We start from the raw sequence: 27296 nt of genomic DNA, 5'->3' as shown, positions 1-27296 counted from the left end.
TTTCTTGACCTCTCTCCCCAAAGATCTGTTGTGTTCCTGGAAGAGAAGTTATGATAGTACAACCTATGGGTTATAGAGGCTTTGGTCTTTCCCACTCATACATTTGATGAGGTCAAGTTGAGGAGACTGTTGGCCTCAGCTATATTTTCAATTGCAGTCTGTAAATGTCTCATTAGTGGTTGATTTGTTTGCTTTGATATTCTGGGGCTATTTATTGTTTGCTAATGACATTTTATGTATATCTTTGTGGAAATAAAATTTAACACTACTTTTCATTTTGAAATAATTTTACATCTTCAAAAAATGGACATGTATTAGGAAGAATTTCCCGTATCCTTTACCACATTCAGGTGTTAACTAAAGTTAGTAAATTAGCCCTGGCCAGTTTGGCTCAGCGGTTGGAACGTTGGCCCTTGGACCAAAGAGTCATGGGTTCGATTCTTGCCCTGGCCAGTTTTGCTCAGTGGTTAGAGTGTCGTCGTCGTCCGTGTTCCTCCCCCCCAACCCCCACAGACTAGCCAGTCCTAGGTTCAGTTCCCCCTAAGGGCACATACCTCGGTTGCAGTTTGGCCCCCTCCCCGGCCGGGATCCTATGGATGGCAGCCAGTCGATGTGTCTCTCTCGCATCAGTGTTTCTCTCTCTTTCTTTTCCTCCCTATCTGAAGATGAATGGGAAAAAAAAAATGTTCTCTGGTGAGGATTTTTTAAAAAGAGCACGTATCTTGATTGTACTTTGGTCCCTGGCCCTAGTCAGGGTCGTGCAGGAGGCAACCAATCGGTGTGTCTCTCTCACATTGATGTTTCTCTCTCCCTCCCTCCCTCCCTGAAGATAAATGGAAAAATATCCTTGGGTGAGGATTTAAAATAAATAAAAATAAAGTGAGTAAATTAATAAAATAATTGATAAAAATAAGCTGTATAACCTATGAAATTTACTCACAAATTCTACCACTTTAATCTCCTAATTCTGGTTCAGAATTCAATCCAGAATCACATTTTGCATTTCATTGTCTTATCTACTTACTCTCTTATTTTGGTTCAATTTTTCAGTCTTTGCCTGTCATGATTTGACACTTTTTGAACAGTACTGACCAGTTATTTTGTAGAATGTCCCTCAATTTGTATTTGGTGATTTCCTCATGATTAAATTCAGATTGTGCATTTTAAAGAAGAATTCCTGAAAGTGGTATCGTGCCCTCTTTGGTGCATCATATTAGGAAGTTTGTGGTATATTCTTGTTACTTAGCCATTTAGATAGGACATTAGATATCCCAGCTCTGTAACTTACAATTTTCCTTTGAATATATTTTTCTTTTTTCTTTATCCTCACCCGAGGATATTTTTCCATTTTTTGTACAGATAGAGTGGGAGGGAGAGAGAGGAAGGGAGAGAGAGAGAGAAACATCGACGTGAAGGGACACATCGAGTGGCTGCCACCCACACGACCAACCAGGGCCGGGGACAAACTGCAACCGAAGTACATTCCCTTAGCGGGAACCGAACCCGGGTCTCTCCGGACCGCAGGCCGATACTCTAACCGCTGAGCCAAACTGGCCAGGGCCTTTGAATATATTTTTCATTAGTTGACTTTATATGTATTCTAATTGACAAGCCCGAATGACAGCACACAGGCCAGTTATTTAATTTTGAGTGCATAGTGGCAAGTGGCCATTCTTTAAATATATGGACAGTCCCTGACTTAACAAATGGTTCAAGTTAATATTTTTTTTTTTTTTTTTTTTTACTTTTTGATGGTGTAAAAGTGATATGCATTTAGTAGAAACTACACTTTGAATTTTGACTTTTGATCTTTTCCCAGGCTAGTGGTGTGCAGTACTCTCAGTAACATTCTGTAATATGCTGGGCATGGCAGCAAACCACAGCTCCCAGTCAGGCATATGATCACAAAGGGTGAACAACCAGTACTCGACAGGATGTACTGTTGCCAATGTTTTTGGGATATTGTGTTCGGAGCACATGTAACATAGGCTAGACTAAGCTGTGATGTTCAATAGGTTAAATGTATTAAATACATTTTCAATTTAGGGTGGGTTTATTGGGGTGTAACCTCATTGTTTTGGGGAGCATCCGTATGCTTCATAATGAGTACTTATTAATTTTTTTTAGTTTAGTCCAGGGACCCTTAGTCTATAAATTCTGATTCCCATTTAAGAAAAAAAGAAAGGGCCCTGGCTGGTGTGGGCTCCAGAAGTTCGCTAGTTTGATTCCTGGTCAGGGCACATGCCAGGATTTTGGGCTTGTTCCCCAGTAGGGGGCAGTGCAAGGAGGTGGCTTATCAATGTTTCTCCCTCTCCCTTTCTCTCTATAAAATCAATAAAAACCTATTTTAAAAATGAAAGGAAAGAAAGGTGACCTTGAATTTTATTGTATTTATTTTTTAATCCTCACCCAATGATATTTTTTTTAATTGATTTTAGGGAGAAACAGACATCGATCTGTTGGGTTGCTTGCCATACGAGCCCCAACCAGGGATCAAAGAACCTGCAACCTTTTGATGTACAGGAGTATGGGGTCAATGCTACTAACAAATGAACCACCCAGCCAGGGCATGACCTTGAGTTTTTTCAAAAATCTAAGGAATGCTGGTGGAGTGGCAAGTGTTCAGTGTATTAAAGAGATTTCCTGAAATAATATTGGAAGGGAAGTTTTGAAATTAATGCTATAGTGAAAAGATTGAGCCCTGGCCGGTTTGGCTCAGCAGTTAATGCAAAGGGGCACGGACTGAAGAGTCTCAGGTTCGATTCTGGTCAAGGGTATGTATCCCGGTTACGGTTTGGTGTCCAGCCCTGGTCAGGGTTGTGCGGGAGGCAACCAGTCGAGAGAGAAAGACAGAGAGAGAGGGAGAGAGAGGTGTGTGTGTGTGTGTGTGTGTGTGTCAGGGTTGTATGGGAGGCAACCAGTTGATATATATATATGTGTGTGTGTCTCCTTCCTCCCACCCCCCATCTAAAAATAAATGGAAACATATACTTGGGTGAGGAATAAAAAAAAAAAAGATTGAGGGTACAGGTTGTGATTTTGTATTTGAAACTCCTGTCACCCTTCTTAGTAGCCGGGTTAGTACCAAAATCCAGGCCTCCTGACTTACAAACAAATTTACTCTGCCTTGCTGCCTCAAACTATCCTCCCACCTAATCTCTGATGGAATGTTTTATTCCCCTTAGCGACCTTCAGGGTTATTGCATAAACCTGGGTCCTTATCCCAGGATTCTGAAAGCATATTAGTATGTACCTAGCCTGCTCCTTGCCTGCTGTTTCTGAATGTATGTGCTTTGAGCAATTTTTTAAGTCTTCTAAGAAGCAGAGCATTGAATATTTTTCATTTTCTAACATACAGTATCAACTTTAATAATTCTTATCATGTTTTATCTTAGCTCTTTCAAAGTTTGGTAAGATAATGAACCTTTGATTATTGTCTTCAGAATATTGACCTAAGATTTTCACCTTCGCTCTCTTAAGATAGTTCTAAGTTTTCTGTTACATTTAAATGAAGCTGTTCAATTATGCATATACTGTAATTCAACCTGAAATTTAATATTTGAGTGCCTAATATGTGCAAAATACATCTTTAAGGAGCCAATAAGTAGGTTAAGAATGCATATGTAGGTGAATAATAATTTTTCTTTAATTTTTAATTTTTTTTTTTGTTAACATGTTTCTCCTTTTTTACCCCAATGACACCCTCCTCTCCTCCACCCCCACCCCCTCCCCCGCCCCGTCCCCGGCTTTGTTGTCCATGTCCGTTGGTTATGCATACATGCATGTAAGTTATGTGGTTTATCTCTTCCCACCCCTCCACCCCCTCTTGTGAGGGATGTCAGTCTGTGCCCTACTTCCATGTTTCTGGGTCTACTGTTTTCCTCAGACTGTTATGTTCCTTATATTCCGTATATAAGTGAGATCATGTGGTATTTGTCTTTCTGCTTGGCTTATTTCACTTAGGATAATACTTTCCAGGTCCCTCCATGTAGTCTCAAAGGATAACAGATCTTTCTTTCTTACAGCTGCATAGTACTCCATTGTATATATGTACCACAGCTTTTTTATCCATTCATCTACTGATGGACACTTGGGCTGTTTCCAGATCTTAGCTATTGTAAATAGTGCTGCTACGAACATGGGGGTACATATATTCTTTCTTTTCTGATTGATGTTTTAGGCTTCTTAGGGTATATTCCTAGAAGCAGGATCACTGGATCAAATAGAAGTTCAATTTTTAATTTTTTGAGGTAACACCATATTGTTTTCCATAGTGGCTGCACCAGTCTGCATTCCCACCAGCAGTATACTAGAGTCCTCTTTTCTCCACACCCTCGCCAACACTTGTTGTTTGATGATTTGTTGATGGCGGCCATTCTGACAGGTGTGAGGTGATACCTCATTGTTGTTTTAATTTGCATCCCTCTGATGATTAGTGATGTTGAGCATTTCTTCATATGTCTCTTGGCCATTTGTGTGTCCTGTTTGGAGAGGTGTCTATTCAGCTTCTCTGCCCATTTTTTAATTGGGTTCTTTGTCTTCCTTTTGTTGAGTTGTATGAGCACTCTCTATATATTGGAAATTAACCCCTTATCTGATATATCATTGGCAGTGATGTTCTCCCATACAGTGGGTTGCCTTTCCATTTTGATGATTGTTTCTTTTGCTGTGTAGAAGCTTTTTAGTTTGATGTAGTCCCATGTGTTCATTTTTTCCTTTGTTTCTGTTACGTTAGGTGATGTATCAGTGAAAATTCTGCTGTGTATGATGTCCCAAATTTTGATGCCTACATTTTCTTCTAGAATTTTTATGGATTCATGGGTCACATTTAAGTCTTTTATCCATTTTGAGTTTATTTTTGTGTAGGGTGTAAGTTGATGGTCTAGTTTCATTTTTGTGCATGTAGCTGTCCAATTTTCCCAACACCATTTATTAAAGAGGCTGTCTTTACTCCACTGTATGTGAATAATAATTTAGATGTTACAGAAAATAAGATATAAAGTATAAAATAAAAACACTGACATTCTGCTACCTCAGAGGTAATCTCTGTTAGGCCTTTTTATATCCTGGAATTTGCTTTCTATCCTTGAAGAATATACATGAGTAGGATCATATGCAAACTATCCTGCCACACCACTTTAACAAAAAGAAATGGTATTTGTGATAAATGATAAAATTCAAGCTTTGAAACAAAAAAAATGAGAATTTTAGAAAACTTGTATGCACTACCTTGATCTTGATAGTTTTCTAAAAAAATTTTTTGAGTATAAAGCAGTGGTTCTCAACCTGTGGGTTGTGACCCCTTTGGGGGTCAAACGACCCTTTCACAGGAGTCATCTAAGACCATCGGAAAAAACGTATTTCTGATGGCGATTCATAACAGTAGCAAAATTACAGTTATGAAGTAGCAATGAAAATAATTTTATAGTTGGAGATCACCACAACATGAGGAACTGTACTAAAGGGTCACGGCATTAGGAAGGTTGAGAACCACTGGTATAAAGTGATCTTAAAACCAAAAACTTTAAGACCATAAAATTAATTGTTACTACTAAATTTTTTTCTAGAAAGTGTATTATGGTAATTTACTTGATTAGTTTAATGCTTGCAGGAAAGAAAACAGTTGGTTAGGGAATGTGGTTCAGATTGGACTGTTTTATCCTCCAAAAGGATAACACTTTTTGTTCTGTTCTAAATGCTTTCTATATGTTAACTCATTTAATCTTCACAATTACAGATAAGAAACCTGGGCCCAGGGAGATTCCAGAACTTTGTCAAGGTGACAGAGCTAGTAAGCAGTGAACTAGGATTTGAATTTAGGCAGTAGGAGATCTGTCTCCATAGTCTGTTCCCTTTACAAGTCTTGTAAAAAGAATAAGTATCTTTTGTTGTTTGATATGACTTAATCCTATGTTTTTAAAAGAAAGCTTTGTGTGCATTATTTCCTTACTTGTATTAGTTACACATTTTAAAGTAACCCAAAATAAAGTACTAAAATTCGGAGTTCAAAAAACACTAAAGGATATTTTTGAATGTCCATTTTCCTGTGTCCTATATTTACTTGTGAGTAGAATGTCAACTCTGTGTCAGGACCTGTGATTGGTACTTTCTTGATTATACTCTTCATTTAGACCTCACAGCAACCTTTTGAAATTTCATTTTAATAATTTTATGATGAGAAAATTAAGGCTCAGAGAGATTAACTTGCCTGAGATGTCAAAATTGATGAGGGAGGAATTCAGTCTGCCTGAATTTATATCGTTTCTCTTACACCGAGCTTATTGCTCCAATAAGTGCCACCAGTTCAGATGGCATTTTGGTGTTTCAGGTGGTTTCTAGTCTAATTGTTACCTAAAGATTTGATGTACTGTGCTTCTTATTTATTTCAGGCTATAATCATACTAAAAGACCAGTAAAAGGAGGTATATCACTAAAATAGAGGTGGATTTTCAGTTTATAAACTTTTCATTAGAAGTAGTTTGTCCACAATCAGGATTGAATGTTTAGTTAATTTTCTATGAGTAGGGGCAGGTTGAGCCTATCCCAGGAAGGGCAGTCAGAACCAGATGACCTGTCAGTTTATGTGCTTCCTTAATTTTTGTACACTAAAGTCTAAGCATTGATGTTATATAGACTAGCTTTGGATCAAGGCCTGTGTTACAAAAACTATTGTTACTATATTCTGCACGGCCTGGCCAGTGTGGCTCAGTGGTTGAGCATCGATCAACCCACGCACCAAAAGGTCGGCTGGTTCAATTCCTGGTCAGGGCACATGCCCAGATTGTGGGCCAAATTCCCAGTTGGGGGCATGTAGGAGGAGGCCAGTCATTGTTCTCTCTCGTCAATGATTCTGTGTCTTTTTCCCCTCTTTCTCTCCCTTTATCTCTAAAAAGTCAATAAAGGAAAAATATATATATATATATATATATATATTCTGCCCTGGGTAAATTGACTAGCTTGGGGGGGGAGGGGGTCATTACTTGAATCCTATGTATCAGTTGTACTAATGTAGAGAAAGAAAAATCTTTCAACTCTAGTATCTCAAGCTTCACATTAGATTAAGGTTTAGTCCTCCTTTAGAAACATGTATTTAGCTGTAGATTATGAACCATCTACAGAGAGGTATTAGATATGGGCTTCTAGTGGCATCTTTGCCTACTGTATAAAGTCAGAATATACATCAACTCTAAATCAGCAAGTTAATCTTAAGTGTTTTTTTAATGTTGACCATATCTTTAAAAGACATTGGCTGTGTTCAAAAACAGATTTTTAAATTGGTTGAGGAAATAATGTAAATTCCTAAATCAAATTACATTTCAGCAAGATTCATACTGATTAACATTGTTAGCTTCAGTTTTGTTCTTGAGTGTCAAGTTCATAAATTTTGTGTTTGATCTGAAAACCTTTTCCATTGTAAGTTATATTTGGATTAGAAAGTTAATGTACTGTGTTATATGAAGACTTTATAAATGAAAGGAACATCAGTAGTCCTTGGTTGAAGTTGTGACAGGCCTCATCCCTTTCTCATATAATGCTGTGTGTCCCTTTTAAATTCAGATTCTTAGTGTCTTAGAGTCATCATTACTTTCATTGTACTGCTGTGGGTGAATGAAATTTAGGAAGTTGCATTGTATGCTTAGGATATTTTTGTATGTTTTGAAAATAGCTATTAGTTCTTTCTCCTTTTCATTTTCTATTTTGCTTCCTTCCAGTTTTTTCCTTGTCACTGCTGCTTTCTGATAAATGGTGTTTCCCTTTTTTTTTCCTCCTTTTGTTTTATTCTTTCCATCTTGGTCTTCTCCCTATATTGGTCTGTTTTCTCTGGCTTCCAAATGTGAAAAATTGAGCTTTCATTTTTCTTTGGTCAATATGACAAATTAACATACTTAGTCACCTGTTTAGTCTTATAGTTATCTTAATTCAGTGAACTTTTTATTTCCATATGTTCCATTAGAGTTTAATGAGACCATTTTATTTGTAAATCTTCTCTACAAAATACTCATGTGATTAATTTACTCCTTAAAATCTGTATTAGAAAAGTGGAACTCACTATCTGGGTGACCTATTCCAAGATTGGAACATTCATATAATTTTTAGATTCCTCATTATTCTTGCTTGCTTGACTGGATACTCTCCAGTTTGAACATGCCTATTTTTTTTTTTTTTTTTAATCCTCACCCGAGGATATTTTTACATTTATCTTCAGACAGAATAGGAGGGAGGGAGAGACATATCGATCGGTTGCCACCTGTACGACCCCATCTGGGGCCAGGGACAAAGTGCAACGTACATGCCCTTGGCTGTACATGCCAGGACTCTTTGGTCCGCGGGCCAACGCTCTAACTGCTGAGCCAAACCAGCCAAGGGCCATGCCTATATCTTGATACATTAAAATAATGAAAACAATATACTCTAGATTTGGTCTCATTAGCCCAGTGTAGAACTGAATTACTTTCCTTAACTTCCTTCCTAATTTTATTAATATCTTGGGAATCGCATTATCCTTTTTAGTAGACATATCACCCTATTTGCAGCAGAGAAGATGTAACTGCAGTGATACAGGTCATATTGCCTAGTTAGAGTTGCATCTTCGTAAGTTAGCTGTGAACATTACATTATATTGTCTTTTACAAGATGGAGATCATTGTAGTTTGTACCTCATAGGTAAAATTATAGAAGGATCATATTAAGTCCATATAAAATGTTTAATCAAAGTGCCAAAGTGTCATGTTTATTATGATTTTTTTTCTCATTTGTCTATTGCATAACAAACCAATCAGAACTTAGTGACTTAAAACAATGATTTATTCTTGTGGTTCAACAGCTTCTGCCTAGTATTGGCTGCGGTCACTTACTGCTCTGCATTCAGCTGGAGCTGAAATAACCAGTTGTCTTCATTTTAACATCTACCATGATTGGAGCTGACTTGGCCTTTCTCTCCAGCAGGGTAGTTAGACTTTTGGCATCCTGGCCCAGAACTCCAAGAGAGCAAAAGGGGAAGTTGCCAGTCCTCTTTTGGGTTAGGCCCAGAACTGGAACAGCAGTCACTTCCACCACATCTGTTGGTCTAAGCAAGGCAACAAAGCAAGCCCAAACTCTGGGGAAAGGATAAATGTCCACTTCTTGTCAGGAGGAGGAATGGCATACATGAACAGGGTTGACAGGGGAATTGGTGGAGGCCATCTTTGGAGACAGTCTACCACAGTTCTTTTATAGTTAACTTTCTGAACCAATGTGTTAGTCCCTTTAAATTTATTCTTTAATCCAATCTTTCTTTTTATTTTTTAAATCTTAATGGTTCTTAGTTTTATGTAATCAGATTTGATAGACAAAAGTATGCCATTTACTCTTTCTCAACTTCTTTTATCTTTAACAGCTTTATTGAGGTGTAGTTGACATCCAAAGAGCTGCACTTTTATTTTTAAGTGTTGGTTTTTTTTAAATTGATTTTTAGATAGAGAGGAAGGGAGAGGGAGAGAGCGAAGCATCAGTATGATGCTTTCTGCATGCCCCCTACCAGGGATCAAGCCCGGAACCTGGGCATGTACCCTGACCAGGAATCGAACCATCAACCTTTCAGTGCACGGGACGACGCCCAACCACCTGAGCCACACCAGCCAGGGCAGAACTACACATATTTAATGTGTGCAGTTTGATGAGTTTGCTTCCTCAATTTTTTTTTTCAATTACAGTTGACATTTGGTATTATTTTGTGTTAGTTTCAGGTGTGCAGCATAGTGGTTAGACAGTTGCACTTTACAAAATGGAGTATGTCGCCCCCTCTCCCACCCACTGTCAACTTACATTTAGCATTTCACAATTGATATTTGGTCTTTTTGGTCCATTATAGGGCCAGTAATCAGCCTGTTATCTCACCTTCCTATTACTTGTAGGTTCTGGTAAATAGCTTTCAAGTTATTTTGTTGTTATTGGTTTAATCAGATATAATAGTTAATTTAGTGTTCACCTTGGGGGAAGAGATGCTTACCTACTATATTAAAAATTCTCTATATGAGTTTACCTTTGTGTAAAAACAACATTTTTATTTTTTAAGATATTTATATTGATTTTGTTTTTAAGAGAGAGATAGAAACATCAATGTGAGAGATAAGTGGACTGGCTGCTCCCTGCACGCCTCCTTCTGGGGACTGAGCCCGCAACCTGCGTACGTGCCCTGACCTGGAATGGAACAGGGACCTCTCATCTCAGTCCATGGGACAACGCTCAATTCACTGAGCCACACTATCCAGACTAAAACAACAGTTTTAGGCTTACAGAAGTTATATTCATAAAAGATGAATTAGTCATTCTCAACATTTATTGGCACCTTTTCTAAATAACATATATAAGATTTCTGGAGCATACTTTTGAACATTTTACATCTTAAATGATTCACCCTTAACTACTCGGTTGTGGCCTGCATCTTTACATATGTAGAGTGGGTTAGATGAAGTAAATTGAAAAGTGAAGGACGTGACTAGGCAGTGTTATTTTTAGTTTTGATGGTCTTTCCTGCCAGACCACTTATCCACAAACTGAAGACTACCTTGCTCACCATTATATTCTCAGTGCCTAGCACAGTGTCATTTAAAATCTATGTGGAGAATAAGTGAATGTAAAATATGAGAGAGGAATGCCTATGTAGGGAATTGATTTCATGGCTGGGCTTAGTTATTATTACTTCTTTTACTTGAAAATAGTCTTAGTATCTTATTATCTTGAATAATATGTAAATGAGCCAGAGAGCTGTTCACAATTGAGTTGTATATGAAGCCTTTAAATTTATATATTTTCTCCATTGTTTAATGTGAAGTTATTTTTGAATTCTAGTTAATCGCTTCATAGTCTAACTTTTAGCTAAGCCAATCAGAAGTAGAATTTACCCTTAAGTATGGAGTTGCCACAGTTTAAGCCTAGACACTGACTCCAAAGCTATGTACCATGTCCCATAGTTGAATAAATAATGCATTACCTGAAAAGGCCTGGTCATTTGTTTCCTAAGTGAAGAAATCTACTTATTACATTAAATGGAACTATCTTCTGTTTGAGGCAGATCCCCAAAGAGCAGCCATAGTGCTCAAAGATTGTTCATGCCCCAAAGAGCTTGTTGTTGAAAGGGCAAAACACTTGCAGCTGAGAGATCTTTGAACATGAAGGTATGGGTGTGGTGTGGTAACAATTTCATTATCCTAATCAAAGTGCTCTTCTGATTTCAGGGCAGTGGTTTTGTTTTATTTATTTTTAACCCTCACCCAAGGGTATGTTTTCATTGATTTGAGAGAGAGAGAGAAATGAAAGCATTGATGGGAGAGAGAAACATCAATTGGTTGCCACACGTTTGAGCCCCAACTGAGGATCAAACCTGCCACATTTTGGTGGACGGGACAACACTCCCAACAACTGAACCACACTGGCCAGGGCCAGGCCAGTGGTTTTAAATATTGCTTAATAATCACAGGAGACATTTCAGGTTTACTTCTATCACCTTCATTCCCTTTTTTTATAATATAATGCAGCTTAGTTCTACTGCCAACTTGGCCACAACCCCACTTCATCTGTTTTTTTGTAGCTCACCTCACAAAAAGGAGGGAGAAGGTGGGTTAAGGCTTATTCACCCCTCACCATTAGAACGTAACAATGGGGTAAATAGACAAAATTAGAGTTGTTATTTAAAAGTATTGTTTATGTTATGTTGTATAGTAAGTAGGTGTGCTATATAGACTAAACTACTGGATGCCTGCCAGAAAAATAGAAACCAAGAATTTTAGATACCTTTTTTCTTTGTAAAAATTGACTTGTTTGGAACTAAGCCCAGTTGAAGATGGACTTTCACCTTGATTCCTAGTGTAGATTTAGTACAAGGAAATGGGTAGTGAGAGTGGTTTTTTGTTTTTAAACATTTGCCTAATTCTACTACTGGAATTATCTTCTCCTTAAAAGAAAAATAATCACTAGTCTATTGTTCCTTCTCCCTCTAATATGATGATCTCATTTTTTGCTTTAAATCAGTCATAGAATATAATTATTAGCATGTTAGGATTAAAATTAGGTTAGATTGTTATAAATATAATTATATAGGAGGAACTTTTATTTGTTCATAGTGATCTATAAAGGTATCTTATTAACTAAAAGTCACTTTAATGAAATTAAAGATTTACTCTTCAGAACTGTAATTATCATAATTCTACCAGTCTTAATTTAGTTAAGAAAAATAAAACTTTTACTTTGAACGTCTTTACCTGTTATGAGGTATTACTTAAATTGTTGTTCTTATAAATGAGGTTAATTTTGTCTGTTTCCTCTGTCATGGACTCTGGTAGTTTCTATTACATTATTGGCTTCTCTATGTGTTTTCCATTTTAATATCATGACTATCTTTTTTTATAAGCATTTTATTTGTTTTTTACTTATTTTTGTTGCAGATGTTTCTCCTTTTTCCCCCATTGACACATTCCTCTCGTTTGCCCTACCCCCATGTTGTTGTATGACTACTATGAAAATGGAAATGTTGCCAGCTTTTTAGAAAAATTATATGATAGAAGTATTGCTGTCTAAAGCATTCTGCATTCATGAACCTACTTTATTCAACAATTGCATTATTGTTGATGACTGTGTTAAAATGTTATAACTAAGGCTTTAGTATGCTCTTAAGTAATGCAGATTCTTTCAGTTTTGTAAATGTTTTGTTCTTATTATGACCTTCTTTTCTTTCCAAGTCTCTGTTGGAAAAGTTCTTGATCCCCAATGCTTCACAAGCAGAGAGCAAAGTCTTCTATTTGAAAATGAAAGGAGACTACTACCGTTACTTGGCTGAGGTTGCTGCAGGGGATGACAAGAAAGGTATGCTGTGTTTTTCAACTTGTTTGTTGAACTTTAAAATAACATTTTTAAATGTTATTTCTAAAGTGTAAGCAGGGGTTTTTGTTTTTGTTTTTCAGTTGCTCAGAGTACTAAATGAAGGATAGTAATGCACTTTTTGTCTCCTTTTTTAGTCCTGAGAATGTATATCTACTACCTAATACTGGTATTCTAAAAGTACAGCTTGCTGAAAAGCCAATTTTTTTGTATAGGAATGTTTTCTCTCATAGTTATAAGAAATAGTAGTCACAGCATAACTGTAGAGCAGTACAAACTAATAAAGTATCATAATACTGAGGTGATTAGAGTAATTTTTGTCTTGACATTGACCAATAGCTAGTGTAGCATACTGAGAGAAGCTTATTTTATAGATTAAAGAACCACATTCAATTAAGGTTGCTACATCTTGATATAGGATATCATTGGATATTAAAGGTTTGGCTTAAGGGGTAGAGATAAAGTATAAGTTTTATCAATACTTTTGATGTGTTTTATTATCAAGGGATTGTGGATCAGTCACAACAAGCATACCAAGAAGCTTTTGAAATCAGCAAAAAGGAAATGCAACCAACACATCCTATCAGATTGGGTCTGGCCCTTAACTTCTCTGTGTTCTATTATGAGATTCTGAACTCCCCGGAGAAAGCCTGCTCTCTTGCAAAGACAGTATGTATTTTACCTTTTACATGGAAATTACAATGATCCTTACTATTTGAACACTGAAATGTACCTTTTTAAATCATAGGCTTTTGATGAAGCCATTGCTGAACTTGATACATTAAGTGAAGAGTCATACAAAGACAGCACGCTAATAATGCAATTACTGAGAGACAATTTGACAGTAAGTACAGAAAATATTTTTCTTGATCATAAAGTTGCCTCTATATTTATACAGCTATGGTATGGGAGTTAATAATTTCATTTACAAAATTTAAGATACTCTGCAGAATCCAAATAGAAATCTATTTTGTCTAGTCTCCTAGTTAAAAAGGTCATGATTGTCATCCTCCCCCATCCCCGGGGGCCTGCCAAAGGCCCACGTTGCCATTATCACTGAAAAATTGACAGTCATTTCTTATGTTAAATATCTTAATAGTGTTCAAATTCTAGTTGTCTCTAGAGTTTTTTTTTTTTTTTTTGTTACAGTTTTTTATTTGAGTTGGGATCCAAATAAAGTTTACCCATTGCATTTTTTTAAATGTGTCTCTTTGGTCCCATAGGTTTTCCTATTCTCTTTCAGATAAGTATTAAATTTGAAGTTAGGTGAAAAAATTACAAAGTATCTGCAGTGTGCCAGGTAAAGAGCTAGGAATGAAGATTATAGTCTAGTTCTACTGGTTTTTGTTTGCTTTAGGGCCTTTTTTCATTTTATATACATTTCACTTCTTCCAGCTTTATTCTAGTCACTGCCAATTTCTACATTCTAGTGTTGAAGTTCTTCACAGAGTTTTTAAAGCAGTGTTGTGTACTTGTTTGTTGTTAATGAACACCTAAAACTGTTTTAGAAAGTATAATTAGGGGGCTACCTACAAACTTGTGAGATTTTTATTTTAATCAAGAGAATAAGCCATGGTTTCTTACAGAATGGATCAAATGAAAGTGCTTCAGTTTAATAGCAAATTTTAATATAAAGAATTCTTTATATTTTTCCTTTTTAAAGTGACTTGTCATCTTAAAAGGTAGAACCTGAGACCTAGTTACTATGTTGTATTGTAATCACCTTTTTTTGAGAGAGAAAGACAATTGGGAAACATTGATGTGAGAAAGAAACATAGATTGGTTGCCTCGTTCACACACCCCTACTGGGGATTGAATTTGCAACCTGGGTATGTGCCGTGATCAGGAATCAAACCCGCCACCCAACAAATAAGTTAGAAGGAAACTTAAGGTTATTATTCTGATTTGTCACTATTTACTGTATGTTTAGTGTATGTCTTCTCTGTGAGCCTTAGTAATGCCATTTCTTATCAGTTGATTGGATTAGTTATCTGTCAAGTAGCGAATTTTTCCCCAAATTTCCTAGTGCTTGAGTTGAGATCTGGGTGACCAGATATTGTCAACCATGACCCTAGGACGAGTATTTTGTATCAGATTTTTAAGTGTTCATATGTAAACTTCAATAGTCCTTAAAGGTTGGAACTGGAAAGAGATGTTAGAAGACAAACTCACGTTGTCTTATAAAACTCCTTGTTTAAAGGGAGCCCACAGGCTTCCAGAAATCAGTTACCTAACTGTTTGACCTTGGAAGAAGTCTCCTTTCCAAACCAGAGATATATTTGGTTAATAAATAAAACTAATGGTTGATTGGGGAAATAAGAAATATTAAGTGATGGTTTTTCCCATTTAATTTTTCAGTGTATAAGCAATTTAGTCATTTTGAATCAATTCTTTTATAATTACCTCTAAAATTATAGAGTGGTAAGACTTTTTAACAAAGTTAATATTTCAAATAGTGGAAATGTTTTTAATCTGAAAAACTAACTCTAATGAAGAAAATTAATAGAATTCATAATTCTATCACTATGGGACAATTCAATTTTTATCTCTTGGAAGATTTGGCTCTGACCATACTGGTTTATTTTCAAGTATTTATTTTGAATTAGACAAATTCATAAAGGTTTATTTTTCTAAGCTAAAAATAATTAGAAAAGCTAAATTTGTATTTTTATCTTGGTTCTTGAATTTCATGGAGTGTGGGATTCTCTTTGGAGTGGGAGTCTAAATTCTACCAAGGGAAAGTAGTGAACGTGAATGCTTTGAGCAGAGGACAAACTAGATGATTCTGGTCTAGTTACACTAAACCTGTACATCCATCTGTCGTCATTGAAGTTATTCAGGACAATTTAATATTCTGATAAACTATTGATACTTAGCACTTCTATGATTTCTTCTGCTTTGCTCTTTAATTTCTATGAGTAACCAAGAGTTTCTTGCATTTGACTTTGTTATTTGAAGACATAACTGCTATGTACTTAACATGTTTACAAAATGATTAGGGAGAAAAGAAATGTGTTATTGAGATGTTTTTATCTTCAAATTATCTTCAGTGCTGCTTTTTAATTTTTTTTTTTTATTATTATGTTTTTTTACGAAAGCCTTTTAACAAAAACTATGGTAATGTTCTGGTACCTTGGCATAGTTATTAAAAAAAATTTTTTTTCCAAACTGAAACATGCTAAAAATCTTTTTCTTTTTTTACCAGTTGTGGACATCGGATACCCAAGGAGATGAAGCTGAAGCAGGGGAAGGAGGAGAAAATTAACCGGCCTTCAAACTTTTGTCTGCCTCATTCTAAAATTTACACAGTAGACCATTTGTCATCCATGCTGTCCCACAAATAGTTTTTTGTTTACGATTTATGACAGGTTTATGTTACTTCTATTTGAATTTCTATATTTCCCATGTGGTTTTTATGTTTAATATTAGGGGAGTAGAGCCAGTTAACATTTAGGGAGGTATGTTTTCATGTTGAGGTGGCCAATATGGGGATGTGGAATTTTTATACAAGTTAAAAATGTTTGGCATAGTACTTTTGGTACATTGTGGCTTCACAAGGGCCAGTGTTAAAATTGCTTCCATGTCTAAGCAAAGAGAACTGCCTACATATTGGTTTGTCCTGGTGGAGAATAAAAGGGATAATTGGTTCCAGTCACAGGTGTAGTTGTTGTGGGTACTTTAGTTTAGGAGCACTTAGAGGGCTGTGGTAGAAATGGATATCCCATGGGTAGTACATGTTGAACCATGTGTGTATCTGTGGAATACTCAATTTCAATGTGCACACCTTTGACTACAGCTGCAGAAGTGTTCCTTTAGTTGTGACCCAATTTACTCTGGATAAGGGCAGAAACGGTTCACATTCCATTATTTGTAAAGTTACCTGCTGTTTGCTTTCATTATTTTTGCTACACTCATTTTATTTGTATTTAAATGTTTTAGGCAACCTAAGAACAAATGTACAAGTAAAGATGCAGTAAAATGAATTGCTTGATATTCATTACTTCATGTATATCAAGCACAGCAGTAAAACAAAACAAACAAAACCATGTATTTAACTTTTTTTAGGTTTTTTTGCTTTTGTGATTTTTTTTTTTTTTTTTTTTGATACTTGCCTAACATGCATGTGCTGTAAAAATAGTTAACAGGGAAATAACTTGAGATGATGGCTAGCTTTGTTTAATGTCTTATGAAATTTTCATGAACAATCTAAGCATAATTGTTAAGAACACGTGTATTAAGTTCATGTAAGTGGAATAAAAGTTTTATGAATGGACTTTTCAACTACTTCTCTACAGCTTTTCATGTAAATTAGTGTTTTGGTTCTGAAATTTCTCTAAAGGAAATTGTACATTTTTGGAAATATATTCCTTATTCCCTCTTGGCAGCTAATGGGCTTTTACCAAGTTTAAATACAAAGTTTATCATAACAAAATACTACTAGTAGAACTACTGTTCCCAACCATGTCCCATACCTAACCTACCCCCAGCCCCCTGAAAAAAAGGTGTTGGGTTTGTTTGTTTGTTTTTCAGAGGTGTGGGGATTGGAAAAAAATAATGTGTTCCATTTAAAATTTTAGTGTATGGTATTTTCTAACTTAGGAAGCCGCAGTGTTCTTGGCCCATCATGACATTGGGTAGCATTATCTGTAAGTTTTGTGCTTCCAAATCACTTTTGTTTTTAAGAATTCCTTGATACTGTTATAGCCTGCCTTCAACTTTGATCCTTTATTCTTTCTATTTGTCAGGTGCACACAAGATTACCTTTTTTATAGCCTTCTGTCTGTCACCAATCATTTCTACTTGGTGGCCGTGTACTTGGAAAAAGGGGCCGCATGATCTTTCTGGCTCCACTCAATGTCTAAGGGATACCCTGCTTCCTTTGCTTGCATCCCACAAACTATTTCCCTCATTCTATTTACTGCAGCAAATCTCTCCTTAGTTGATGAGATTGTTTTATCTCCCTGTGAAACTCTACCTATCCAGAATGGTCTGTCATTGGCTGCCTTTAAAATCTTCTTTCTCTTTTCTTTAAATAATGGGTCTAACTTATACCCAAAGCTCACCCTACAGACTATTTCCTCAGTACCTTGCAAAACACCAAACAAAAATACCATTTCAAAAGAGGTGTATTTTTTTTTCTTTTAGAATGTAAGCTCCTCAAGAGCAGGGACAATGTTTTCTTGTATGTTCTATTGTGCCTAGTACACTGTAAATGCTCAATAAATATTGATGATGGGAGGCAGTGAGTCTTGATGATAAGGGGGGAAACCAAAATCCCAAATACTGTTTTGTTGCTTGTTTTATTATGAACTCAGATTCATTGGGAAATAGCCCTTTGGGACAATTGTCCCAAATATTACATTCAAATAAAAGTGCAATGGAGTCCTTGGGGGTCTTTCTTTTCAAGGAGAAAAGATCTCATGCGTTTGGGACAACAACATAATGCAACTTCACTCACAACTCTTTTTTTTTTAATTGATTACTCCCGACCCCCAGGCCAATGACATGAAATGGTCAGTAGCTTAGGAGAATTAAACTAGACTGAGGAGATGGATCTCATTCAAGTATGTTATAAGTAAAATCTAAAGCTTGTCACATTTGCCTCTTTGTGTGTGTCAGTCATCTTACTAAACTAGTTTGATTCTGAAATAAATTCTGATAATACTCATTAATACTAGGTGTTAATATGTTTCTGTGTAATAGTTCCCAATAGATGATTCCAACCTGAGATTTTTTTGCCTTGGATTTGAAAAATAAAATTTTTGTAATTTGTTTCTTTAATTGTCCCAAATCCAGACTTCATGTCTGTTTTTGTCAATATAATATGTAGTTCCAGGAATTTGGAGAATTCAGTGTATTCTGTGTGTGCTATTGGAATTGTTAAGCAATACATATGTATTATATCCACTTGAGAGTTGTCCTTTGAGAGCAGAGCAGCAGTGTGTGATCAGTTGAAAGTATGGACATCAGCCCTGGCCTGTTTGGCTCAGCGGTTAGAGCGTCCGCCTGCGGTCCGGAGAGACCCGGGTTCGGTTCCCGCTAAGGGCACGTACCTCGGTTGCAGTTTGTCCCCGGCCCTGGTTGGTCGTGCGGGTGGCAGCCGCTCATGTCCCTTTCACATCGATGTTTCCCTCTCCCTCCCACTCTGTCTGTACAAAAAATGAAAAAATGTCCTCGGATGAGGATTAAAAAAAAAAAAAAAGTATGGACTTCACTATAACTCTGGCCTATGGTCCTGGCTTTTTAAAATAGCTGTTACTTTGTGCTATAAGGGTAATGGAAACGTGAGGGGTGGGGGTGGTTAAGGTTAAAACTGTCAAGTGGTTTAACCAGAGGGGTCAGTTTTTTTTCCTTCCTGTCTTTCCGGCAAAATAGTCAATTCTGCCATGGCCCAGAGTATATTTTAAAATTAGTTAAGGCCAATTTGGAGTCCATAATCTTATTTGATTGTGGTCATACCTCAACTTGAGAGTGAAACCTTGTTAAAATTTAAATTTTTTTCATAGAGCCTGAATGCAGGTACAAGGATTTTGATAGATGTTTTTAAAACTTATGTAAGCTGAATGCAGATCCGAGGAGTTTAGAGACTTTCTAGCAGTGGCAGCATCATTTAAATGGTTTATATAATCTCCATGAGAGGAGAAGAGTACTTTATTTGGGTGCAAATATGCTATAGTAGAGTCACTGCATGAGCCCACAATATGTTAAGAACTTTCTAATTTGTGCTGTGTGCGCTCAGAGTTTTACATGTTCTTGTAGGGAAAGGTCAAATCTTAAATAGCTTTATTATATTTTGTTATACCACATAGGAATTTACTGTAGTGGAATTGAAATATCTAAAGTTGGTGGCTGAGACAAGTGTAAAATGGCTAGATTTCGATTCTTTTCTAAATAAGAATTTACATAAAAGTTATCTTGCCCTGGCCGGCTCACTCAGTGGTTAGAACGTTGGCCCACGGACCAGAGTCCCGGGTTCGGTGTCCACTAAGGGCACCTACTTCGGTTGCAGTTTGACCCCGGCACCGGTTGGGGTCCTGTGGGTGGCAATCACTCGATGTTTCTCTCTGTCTTCCACTCTCCCTCCCACTCTATCTGAAGATGCAAAAATGTCTTTGGGTGAGGATTAAAAAAACACTTTATCTTGTGTCTTACAGCAGTCACAATCTCATTGGTTAACCTCAGTTCTTTTAAAAGACTAGTGACCTAAAAAAGATACTTCTGCGTCTAGATGGGTATATAAAGAAATTTCACAACAGGCTTCTAAGGAGGATGCTACTCATGGATATACAATGGTGTTCGATAACCCATCACAGTAGATCTGCTTTAAAAATTCTAAAACTTAAAAATGTGTACATACAAATTTGCCTAATACTACTCGCCTGGATCCTTTGAAGTCTAAATGACTATCATCCCCCACGTATTTTAGAACTTAAAAGTTACTGCAACTGCAAAACTCTTCATAGGCTATTTGGAAAACATCTGCACCTGCCCTGTACTACTACTACCATAGTCACTCAATTTATAAGGATGTTCCACCATCATGATGGACAAGCAAGTGTATGTATCTCAGAGCATAAACCAAGCTACGAGAAGGAAATATTTAGGCAGGAGTAATACTGACCCTAGGTGATGTGGAGACTCAGATAGTTGATTACTTTTGAGTCCATTCCATTAAATTTCTGAAAGTCCACACTAGTCTAATGTTAAAGACTTGTCAGTGTTAAATCAATTTCCAATTCCAGATCTTCAAAACCTGTTTTCAGTAGGTGCTTACGTTTTTTGTTACTGGATGTTTGGGCCAGCACTGTTAAATATATTTAAGAAGGATTTTTCACAAGATTTATGTCTGAGTCAAGACTTGTAGAATGAATGGGATCCAGATGGAAGTTACATACAGCATGTGCAAGACTATCAAGAGAACTTAAAAGGCAACTTCCAGGGACATGCAAGTGAGGGGCCCAGAGGGGAGGAAGTGGAAGATACAGGTTATGTTCTGCTATCTAAATAAGCTATGGTTTTCACTTCTAATGCTTTTGATCACCTGAGGGGAACTTGTTTAAAATGCCTGTTCCCAGCACCAAATCTCAGGGATTACAATTTCTTAGGTTGGAGCCCAGGAATACGCGTTTTTAACAACTCCCATGGGCTGTATGGTTCAGTGTCCACACTGCTGAAGTCTAGGAGTAGGGTGAACACATACAATGTGTGGGAGAACAAGGGTGCGTAAGATTGCATTTCAAGCCAAAAGCTGCCTCTAAAAACCAGTTTGCAAAACAAAAATCCAGGGATCTGCTCAGCAGATCATGTTTCCCAAGCAAGGAGATTAAGATTACAGGTTGGTTATTTGTTACAACAGGTTTTTCACATAATGACTCAGGTTTAGTTTGGGAGGAGGTATCAGAGAACTTTTGCTGTGTCAGGAGAAAAGTAATGCTTATGATGTGGATTTTTAAAAAATGAGTTCCATTTGTGTTGCTTAACTCATGCCATGCGCAAAAATCAAATCCAGAAGAATGGATTTAAACTTCAGAATGTTCATAAGATGTGGGTGAATAATTTGCTGACCTTGAAGATGGTAAGAAAAGAGCTCTCTTTATTTTTTAATCCTCACCTGAGGATATTTTTCTATTTATCTTCAGATAGAGTGGGAGAGAGAAACTTTGATGTGAGAGGAAACAACTGGTTGCCTCCCACCCAACCCCTGCTAGGGCTGGGGGTGAACCATAACCAAGGCACGTGCTCTTGACCGGAATTGAACCCGAGACCCATTGTTCTGTGGGCCGATGCTCTAACCGCTAGTTCAAACTGGCCCGGGTAGAAATGGACACAAAAACAGCTTTAAAAATTATGTAAATTCAGATCTTAATGTATGAACCTTAATATAAATTTAACTACATAAAAATTTAAATATATGAATGTGAAAAGATAAGCAACTGAAACAAGAAAACATACATATAATAAAAAATTATCAAAAGGGATTAAAAAGTGGGCAAAGATTTTGAAAACATTTTCATAGAGGAAGTATGTGACAAATACATGAAGAGAGGCTCAAGGGAAATGCAAACTGAGACCACAATTTGATACCACAATTTTACGCCATTGATTAGTATAACTTGAAAGTTCCATACCAATGGTGGACATGATGTGAACTGAGATCTCTTGCACATTGCTGATGGGAGTTTAATACACTCCTTTGGAAAATAATTTGCAATTATTTTGTAAAGCTAAACGTTTATATCACTACAACTGAACAATTCTGTCCTGGGGATATCTCCTAGAATACCTGCATGTGTGCACCAGGAAATAAGAGTATTCACGCCCTGGCCGGTTTGGCTCAATGGTTAGAGTGTCGGCCCTCGGACCAATGAGTCACTGGTTTGATTCCGGTCAAAGGCATGTACCTCGGCCCTGGGCTGGGGTTGTGCAGGAGGCAGCCACTCAATGTGTCTGTCCCTTTCACGATGTTTCTCTTCCTCTCCCTCCCTCCCACTCTATCTGAACAAAAATTTGGCGGGGGGGGGGGGGGCAGGGGGAGTCCTTGGGTGAGGATACAAAAAAAAAAAGCATTCACAGCTGCACTGTTTGAATTGTTTTTAGCAAAAAAACAAAAATGTCCATTGAAAGAAAAATGGATAGTCATTTATCCAATGACAGTCATCATTAATGAAAACGAATCAACTATAGCCCAATGGGTAACGTGGGTGAATTTTAATAACAATGTTGACTAAAAAAAAGCTCCAGTAGACTACAAAATACAGTATAATATCGTTATAAAGTTCAACAATGAACAAATCTTTTGCTTAGGCAGATGTACACATGATAAAACTTTTTCCTCTACCAAGAATACAAACGATAAGTCAAAATTATAACAGAGGTTTTCTTTGGAAAAGAAGCAGGGGGACAGGCTAGAGCAGGAGGACATAAGTAAATATAAGTTATTACTAATGTTATCAGTTTGGGACGGAGGTAGTGGGTTCACTAATACTCCGTAAAAAGTGATCCATTCAATAGGGATGAAAGGAGAAGCATGATCAGTTCTGGACTCTAGTGGTCACAGAAAGAACTAAATGAAAAAGCAGGCCAATACATTCATTAGTCAAAGTCTCTTGAATGGTAAAAATAAGATTGGAGAGAAAATAAGAAAGTCACCAAGTTGTAATTGAAAGAGCATACAAAATTCAAGAAAGCTTTAAACATTGCTGTTCTATTTATTATACCCTAAAACTATCCCACCATCCTTTCCATTCTGAAGGAGCAGGGACTGGGGATTTGGTCAGAGGACAGACTGAGCTGGGTAGGTTGTATTTTGAAACACTGAAAACAAAAAGTACAGCTCTCTGAAATGAAAGAGCAGTCAAGTCTTCAAGAACTTTTGGTAGCACATCCTTGTAGGGCCTGAAGAATTTTATGTCCTATCAGCCAAACCAATTAATTCAGCCTGTTTTAAGGTTCCTCACTTCTTAACCTTTAAAGGAAACGTACTGCATTCAGTCCTAAATCACTGAGGTACCTCCTGTCATACCCCAGGTATAGCCAACTCTTAAGATTTTCAGTATTCTTTCTCATGTTCCTCTGGGATTCTTTGAGTTCTATATTTAACTTGATTGGTTTCTGTAAGCAAGTTTACTGACTTGATGAGAGCTGAAAGTACAGAACCTACTTATTTATGATCCTTTAATAGTACTAGATCAAGTATACATATGATTGTTGGTACTTTATTTTTTTCCCTTAGAATTTGCAAGAGAAGTGTCCAAAAAGTCATTTTAGAGACGTTAGTCCATCCTTGAAGGACCTTATAAAAGGTTGAGGTTGAAGAGTCAAAAAAAAAAAAAAAAAAGGGAATGAATTTCTTGAGAGAAAGCTTAGCATGCTGGGCCTTCCCGCCCTCGCCTGCCTGCTCGGCGGAGGAGAGGAGGCGTGCTCTGATGGAGTCTGACTTGTGCAGCACAGAGTGACACCAGGCTCACTGCAAGTTCTCAAGTCATGAGATGATGTCTAGCTAGCTAGACTGACGGCAGAGTGAGGAGAAGTAACTGCATTAGAAATGGCCTGCTCTTTCAATGTTTACGACGGCAAAGAATGTGAGCATGGGTTCAATGAGCCAGGATCAAGACCAGAAACTTGGCTTCAAAGCACTGCTTGGATGGGATCCCCACTGCAGAGTCTGAGGGGTAGTCAAGCAGCCGCTGGCTGCTGAGTGTTCAAGCGATCATCAGTGACTGGTCTCCGCAGAAAGTTGGCTTTAACATCTGTCATGGTCAGAGGAGATCAATGCCCAGTTTCCTTCAGTTCCAGTCGAAGAAGATCTTCCTGCTGACACCCAATGCAGCCCCAGTGCAGCCAGCACAGACAGCGGCTGGAGGAGGAGCGGACTAGGTGAGGACCTAGAGAATGAAGCTGACCACAAGTCCCTCCAGCCACTGGATCACCAAGACAAGGAGAGACGCGTTAACAGAAAGTGCAATTAAATTTTATCCCCACTTACTAAACCAGCTCACAGCGAAAAACGACAAGGGCCAGTCTGCAAATAATGAACTGAAAGATTCGTGCACCAAGAATTTGAGTAAAGAACCTTCTGAAAGAAACTATAAAATGTGTTTAATATGATTAACAAGATGAAAGAAAGAATAGAAATTAAAAATTTAAAAATAAGACCAAAAAAAAAAATGAAGTCATGCTAGGTAATTGAATAATCTGGCAGGTAATCTATTTATTTATTTATTTATTTTTATCCTCACCCGAGGATATTTTTCCATTTTTTGTACAGATAAAGTGGGAGGGAGAGAGAGGAAGGGAGAGACAGACAGAAACATCGACGTGAAGGGACACACCGAGTGGCTGCCACCCGCACGACCAACCAGGGCCGGGGACAAACTGCAACCGAAGTACGTGCCCTTAGCGGGAACCGAACCCGGGTCTCTCCAGACCGCAGGCCGACGCTCTAACCGCTGAGCCAAACTGGCCAGGGCAAAATTGATGGCTTTTTTTTTTTTTTTTTGGTGGTCCATGCCCCTAGTGGGAACCGAACCCGGGACTCTCTGGTCCGCAGGCCGACGCTCAACCGCTGAGCCAAACTAGCCAGGGCCTATTTTTTTAATTAATAGTATCAGAGTGACATTGGTTAATAAAATTATATAGTTTTCAAGTGTACTATTTTATAATACATCATCTGTGTATTGCATTTTGTGTTCATCACCCAAAGTCAAGTCTCCTTCCATCACCATGTATCCCCCCTTTATGTCGTTTAGCAAATACTTGAGAGTAGCCCTCCTCAAAAGAAACATGCTCAGTGTTGTGGAATTTTAGGTGATTTGGAGTTAAAGGCCTTTTATGGTTGTATATTCTTAACTATAGCACCAAATATTAAATATTCTCTTATTTAAAAAAAATTTAGACTTAAATGTTACAAAAATAGTACAAAGAATTTTCATATACCAGATTTTCCAAATGTCAACATATTACTGTTTTTCTATTTTTTTCTGAATCATTTGAGAATAAATTACAGATATGATGCCTTTTTACCTCTTTATACTTCGTTTCTTACAAACATAAAGTCTCATATAAAACCATATAATTATCAAAACCAGAAAATTTACACTGATGTGATACTAATATCTAATCTACAGACCTTATTTAAATCCGCCAGTTGTCCTACTAATGATCTTTGTGGCAGAAGAAAGAAAAATTTTTCTAGGTCTAAAATCCAACCCGGAATCTTTAGTTGCATGTAATTATTATGTGTCTTTTTTCTTTTTCTTCATTGAGAGAGAGGAAGGGAGAATTGGCCGCCTCCTGCATGCCCCCCACTGGGGATGCGGCCCACAACCTGGGCATGTACCCTGACGGAATCGAACCGGTGACCTCTGGGTGCAGGGTCGACTTTCAATCACTGAGTCACACTGGCCAGGCTTTAGTCTCCTTTAATCCAGAAACATTTCTGTTTTGTTTTTCATGACATTTTTGAAGCATATAAGCCAATTAATTTGTAGAATGTCCCTCTTTTTCCTTTTTTTTTTTTTTTCTCTGATGTTTCCTCATTATTGTCAAGTTATGCACCTTTGTCAGAAATCCCACTGAAATGATGTTGGGTCCTTAGGGCATAACAGGAGGCATACCTTGTTCCATTACTGATGCTATTTAAAAAAAAAAATTTTTTTCAAAATAAGGGAGTAGAGGACACATTATTTAATCAACATTTTCATAAAAAAAAATTATACAAGTAAAACAAACTATCATACTCCCATTGCTAACAGAAGACTATTATCCAGCAACAATTATCCAGATCTCCAGCTGGACTCTTGATGACAAAACACTGTCCTCAGCTGGACCTGCATGTACAAGAGGATTCCAGGGCGAAGGATAGCCTACCTACTCGGCAAGCATTCTGGAGATGCACCAGCAACATGCTGTACCCACTAGAGACTGCGACAGGAGCTTCTAGAGGGCAGCAACCATGTCCTGTTAATCATTCTGTTCTTAGCACTTGGCATAGAACCTGGTACAGAATAGATACATGGCAAATATTGGTGAATAAACCTTTACCCACCCTTCTGACATCCGTGCTAACAAAAAGATTTCTCTTTTATTTTGCAAACACCTAACATAGTGACTTAGAATAGGTGCTCAAAAAAATGTTGGATTAGAGAGAATGTCTCATTTGTGCTCATTTGCTCCCAAGACCTTATTTCCAGAAAAAAAAAAAATGTGTTCTGTATTTAACAGCTGCTTGTTTTTTAATATGAAAAAAAATCTCAAGGGATATTGATAACAGCAACATCACTTTGAGTTATTGGTTAATTTGGAAGGGACTTTAAAGAGAATATACCCAGCTTCAAAGGTTCGAACCCAAGGTCAGCGTTACGGTAGATGTCTGTCCAGAGGGTGGTGGGGCCTGCTCTTGTTCACATGCCTCAGCACTGGATTATGGCCTTTCCTGCTCCCTGATCTCACTGAGGAGATCTGCTTTGCTCTTTGAACCTACAATCAGAGTGTTATATCTACCTTCACTTACCAGTGATAGGCCTGCCCCTTCCTTGTTCATGGTCCCATAGTCTTACGTCTTCTTTAAGAATGTAGAGCCCATCATTTTGATGTTTAGGTGTGATCCGGTCAGGCTAGGACTGGAGTCACATTTGCCTGGTAACTTGCAGCAAAACAAGCAGAACTTCCAGGACCCGGGTGGCGGCGGCGGCGGCAGTGGTGGTGGTGGTGTGTGTGTACACATGTGTGACAGAGAAAAGACAGACCCACTACAATTTGCCAGCTCTGATTTGGAAAGAGCAGCTCCTGAAAAACAACAACATCATCTAACTGTTTCCACACTGATAACAAGGCTTAAGAAAGAAAACTCCAGAGCAGTGGTTCCTAAACTTGGCTGCCCATTCGAATCACCTGGGAACATCAAGCCCTCCTGGTACCCTGGCAGCACTCAGACCTATGAC

The 27296-nt window shown here is 37.5% G+C and overlaps 1 protein-coding gene across 3 annotated transcripts in view; it reads left to right on the top strand.

The window, feature by feature from the left end:
* The window catches only part of YWHAZ (tyrosine 3-monooxygenase/tryptophan 5-monooxygenase activation protein zeta), a 31867-nt gene extending 13627 nt beyond the window's left edge, over window positions 1-18240 (top strand). For all 3 annotated transcript variants that reach the window (XM_036263724.1, XM_036263722.1, XM_036263723.1), the window contains exons 3-6: window positions 12717-12840; window positions 13361-13524; window positions 13604-13699; window positions 16061-18240. In XM_036263724.1, the coding sequence (XP_036119617.1) occupies window positions 12717-12840; window positions 13361-13524; window positions 13604-13699; window positions 16061-16120 (444 nt within the window). In that variant the 3' untranslated portion in view covers window positions 16121-18240. The remainder of the gene's footprint in view (window positions 1-12716; window positions 12841-13360; window positions 13525-13603; window positions 13700-16060) is intronic.
* Window positions 18241-27296: the final 9056 nt, after the last annotated feature.

Source organism: Molossus molossus, unplaced genomic scaffold, assembly GCF_014108415.1.
Source record: "Molossus molossus isolate mMolMol1 unplaced genomic scaffold, mMolMol1.p scaffold_m16_p_16, whole genome shotgun sequence".
Lineage (NCBI taxonomy): Eukaryota > Metazoa > Chordata > Mammalia > Chiroptera > Molossidae > Molossus > Molossus molossus.
The sequence above is the reverse complement of the archived record's forward strand: the minus strand, read 5'-3'. Positions and strand labels throughout refer to the sequence as shown.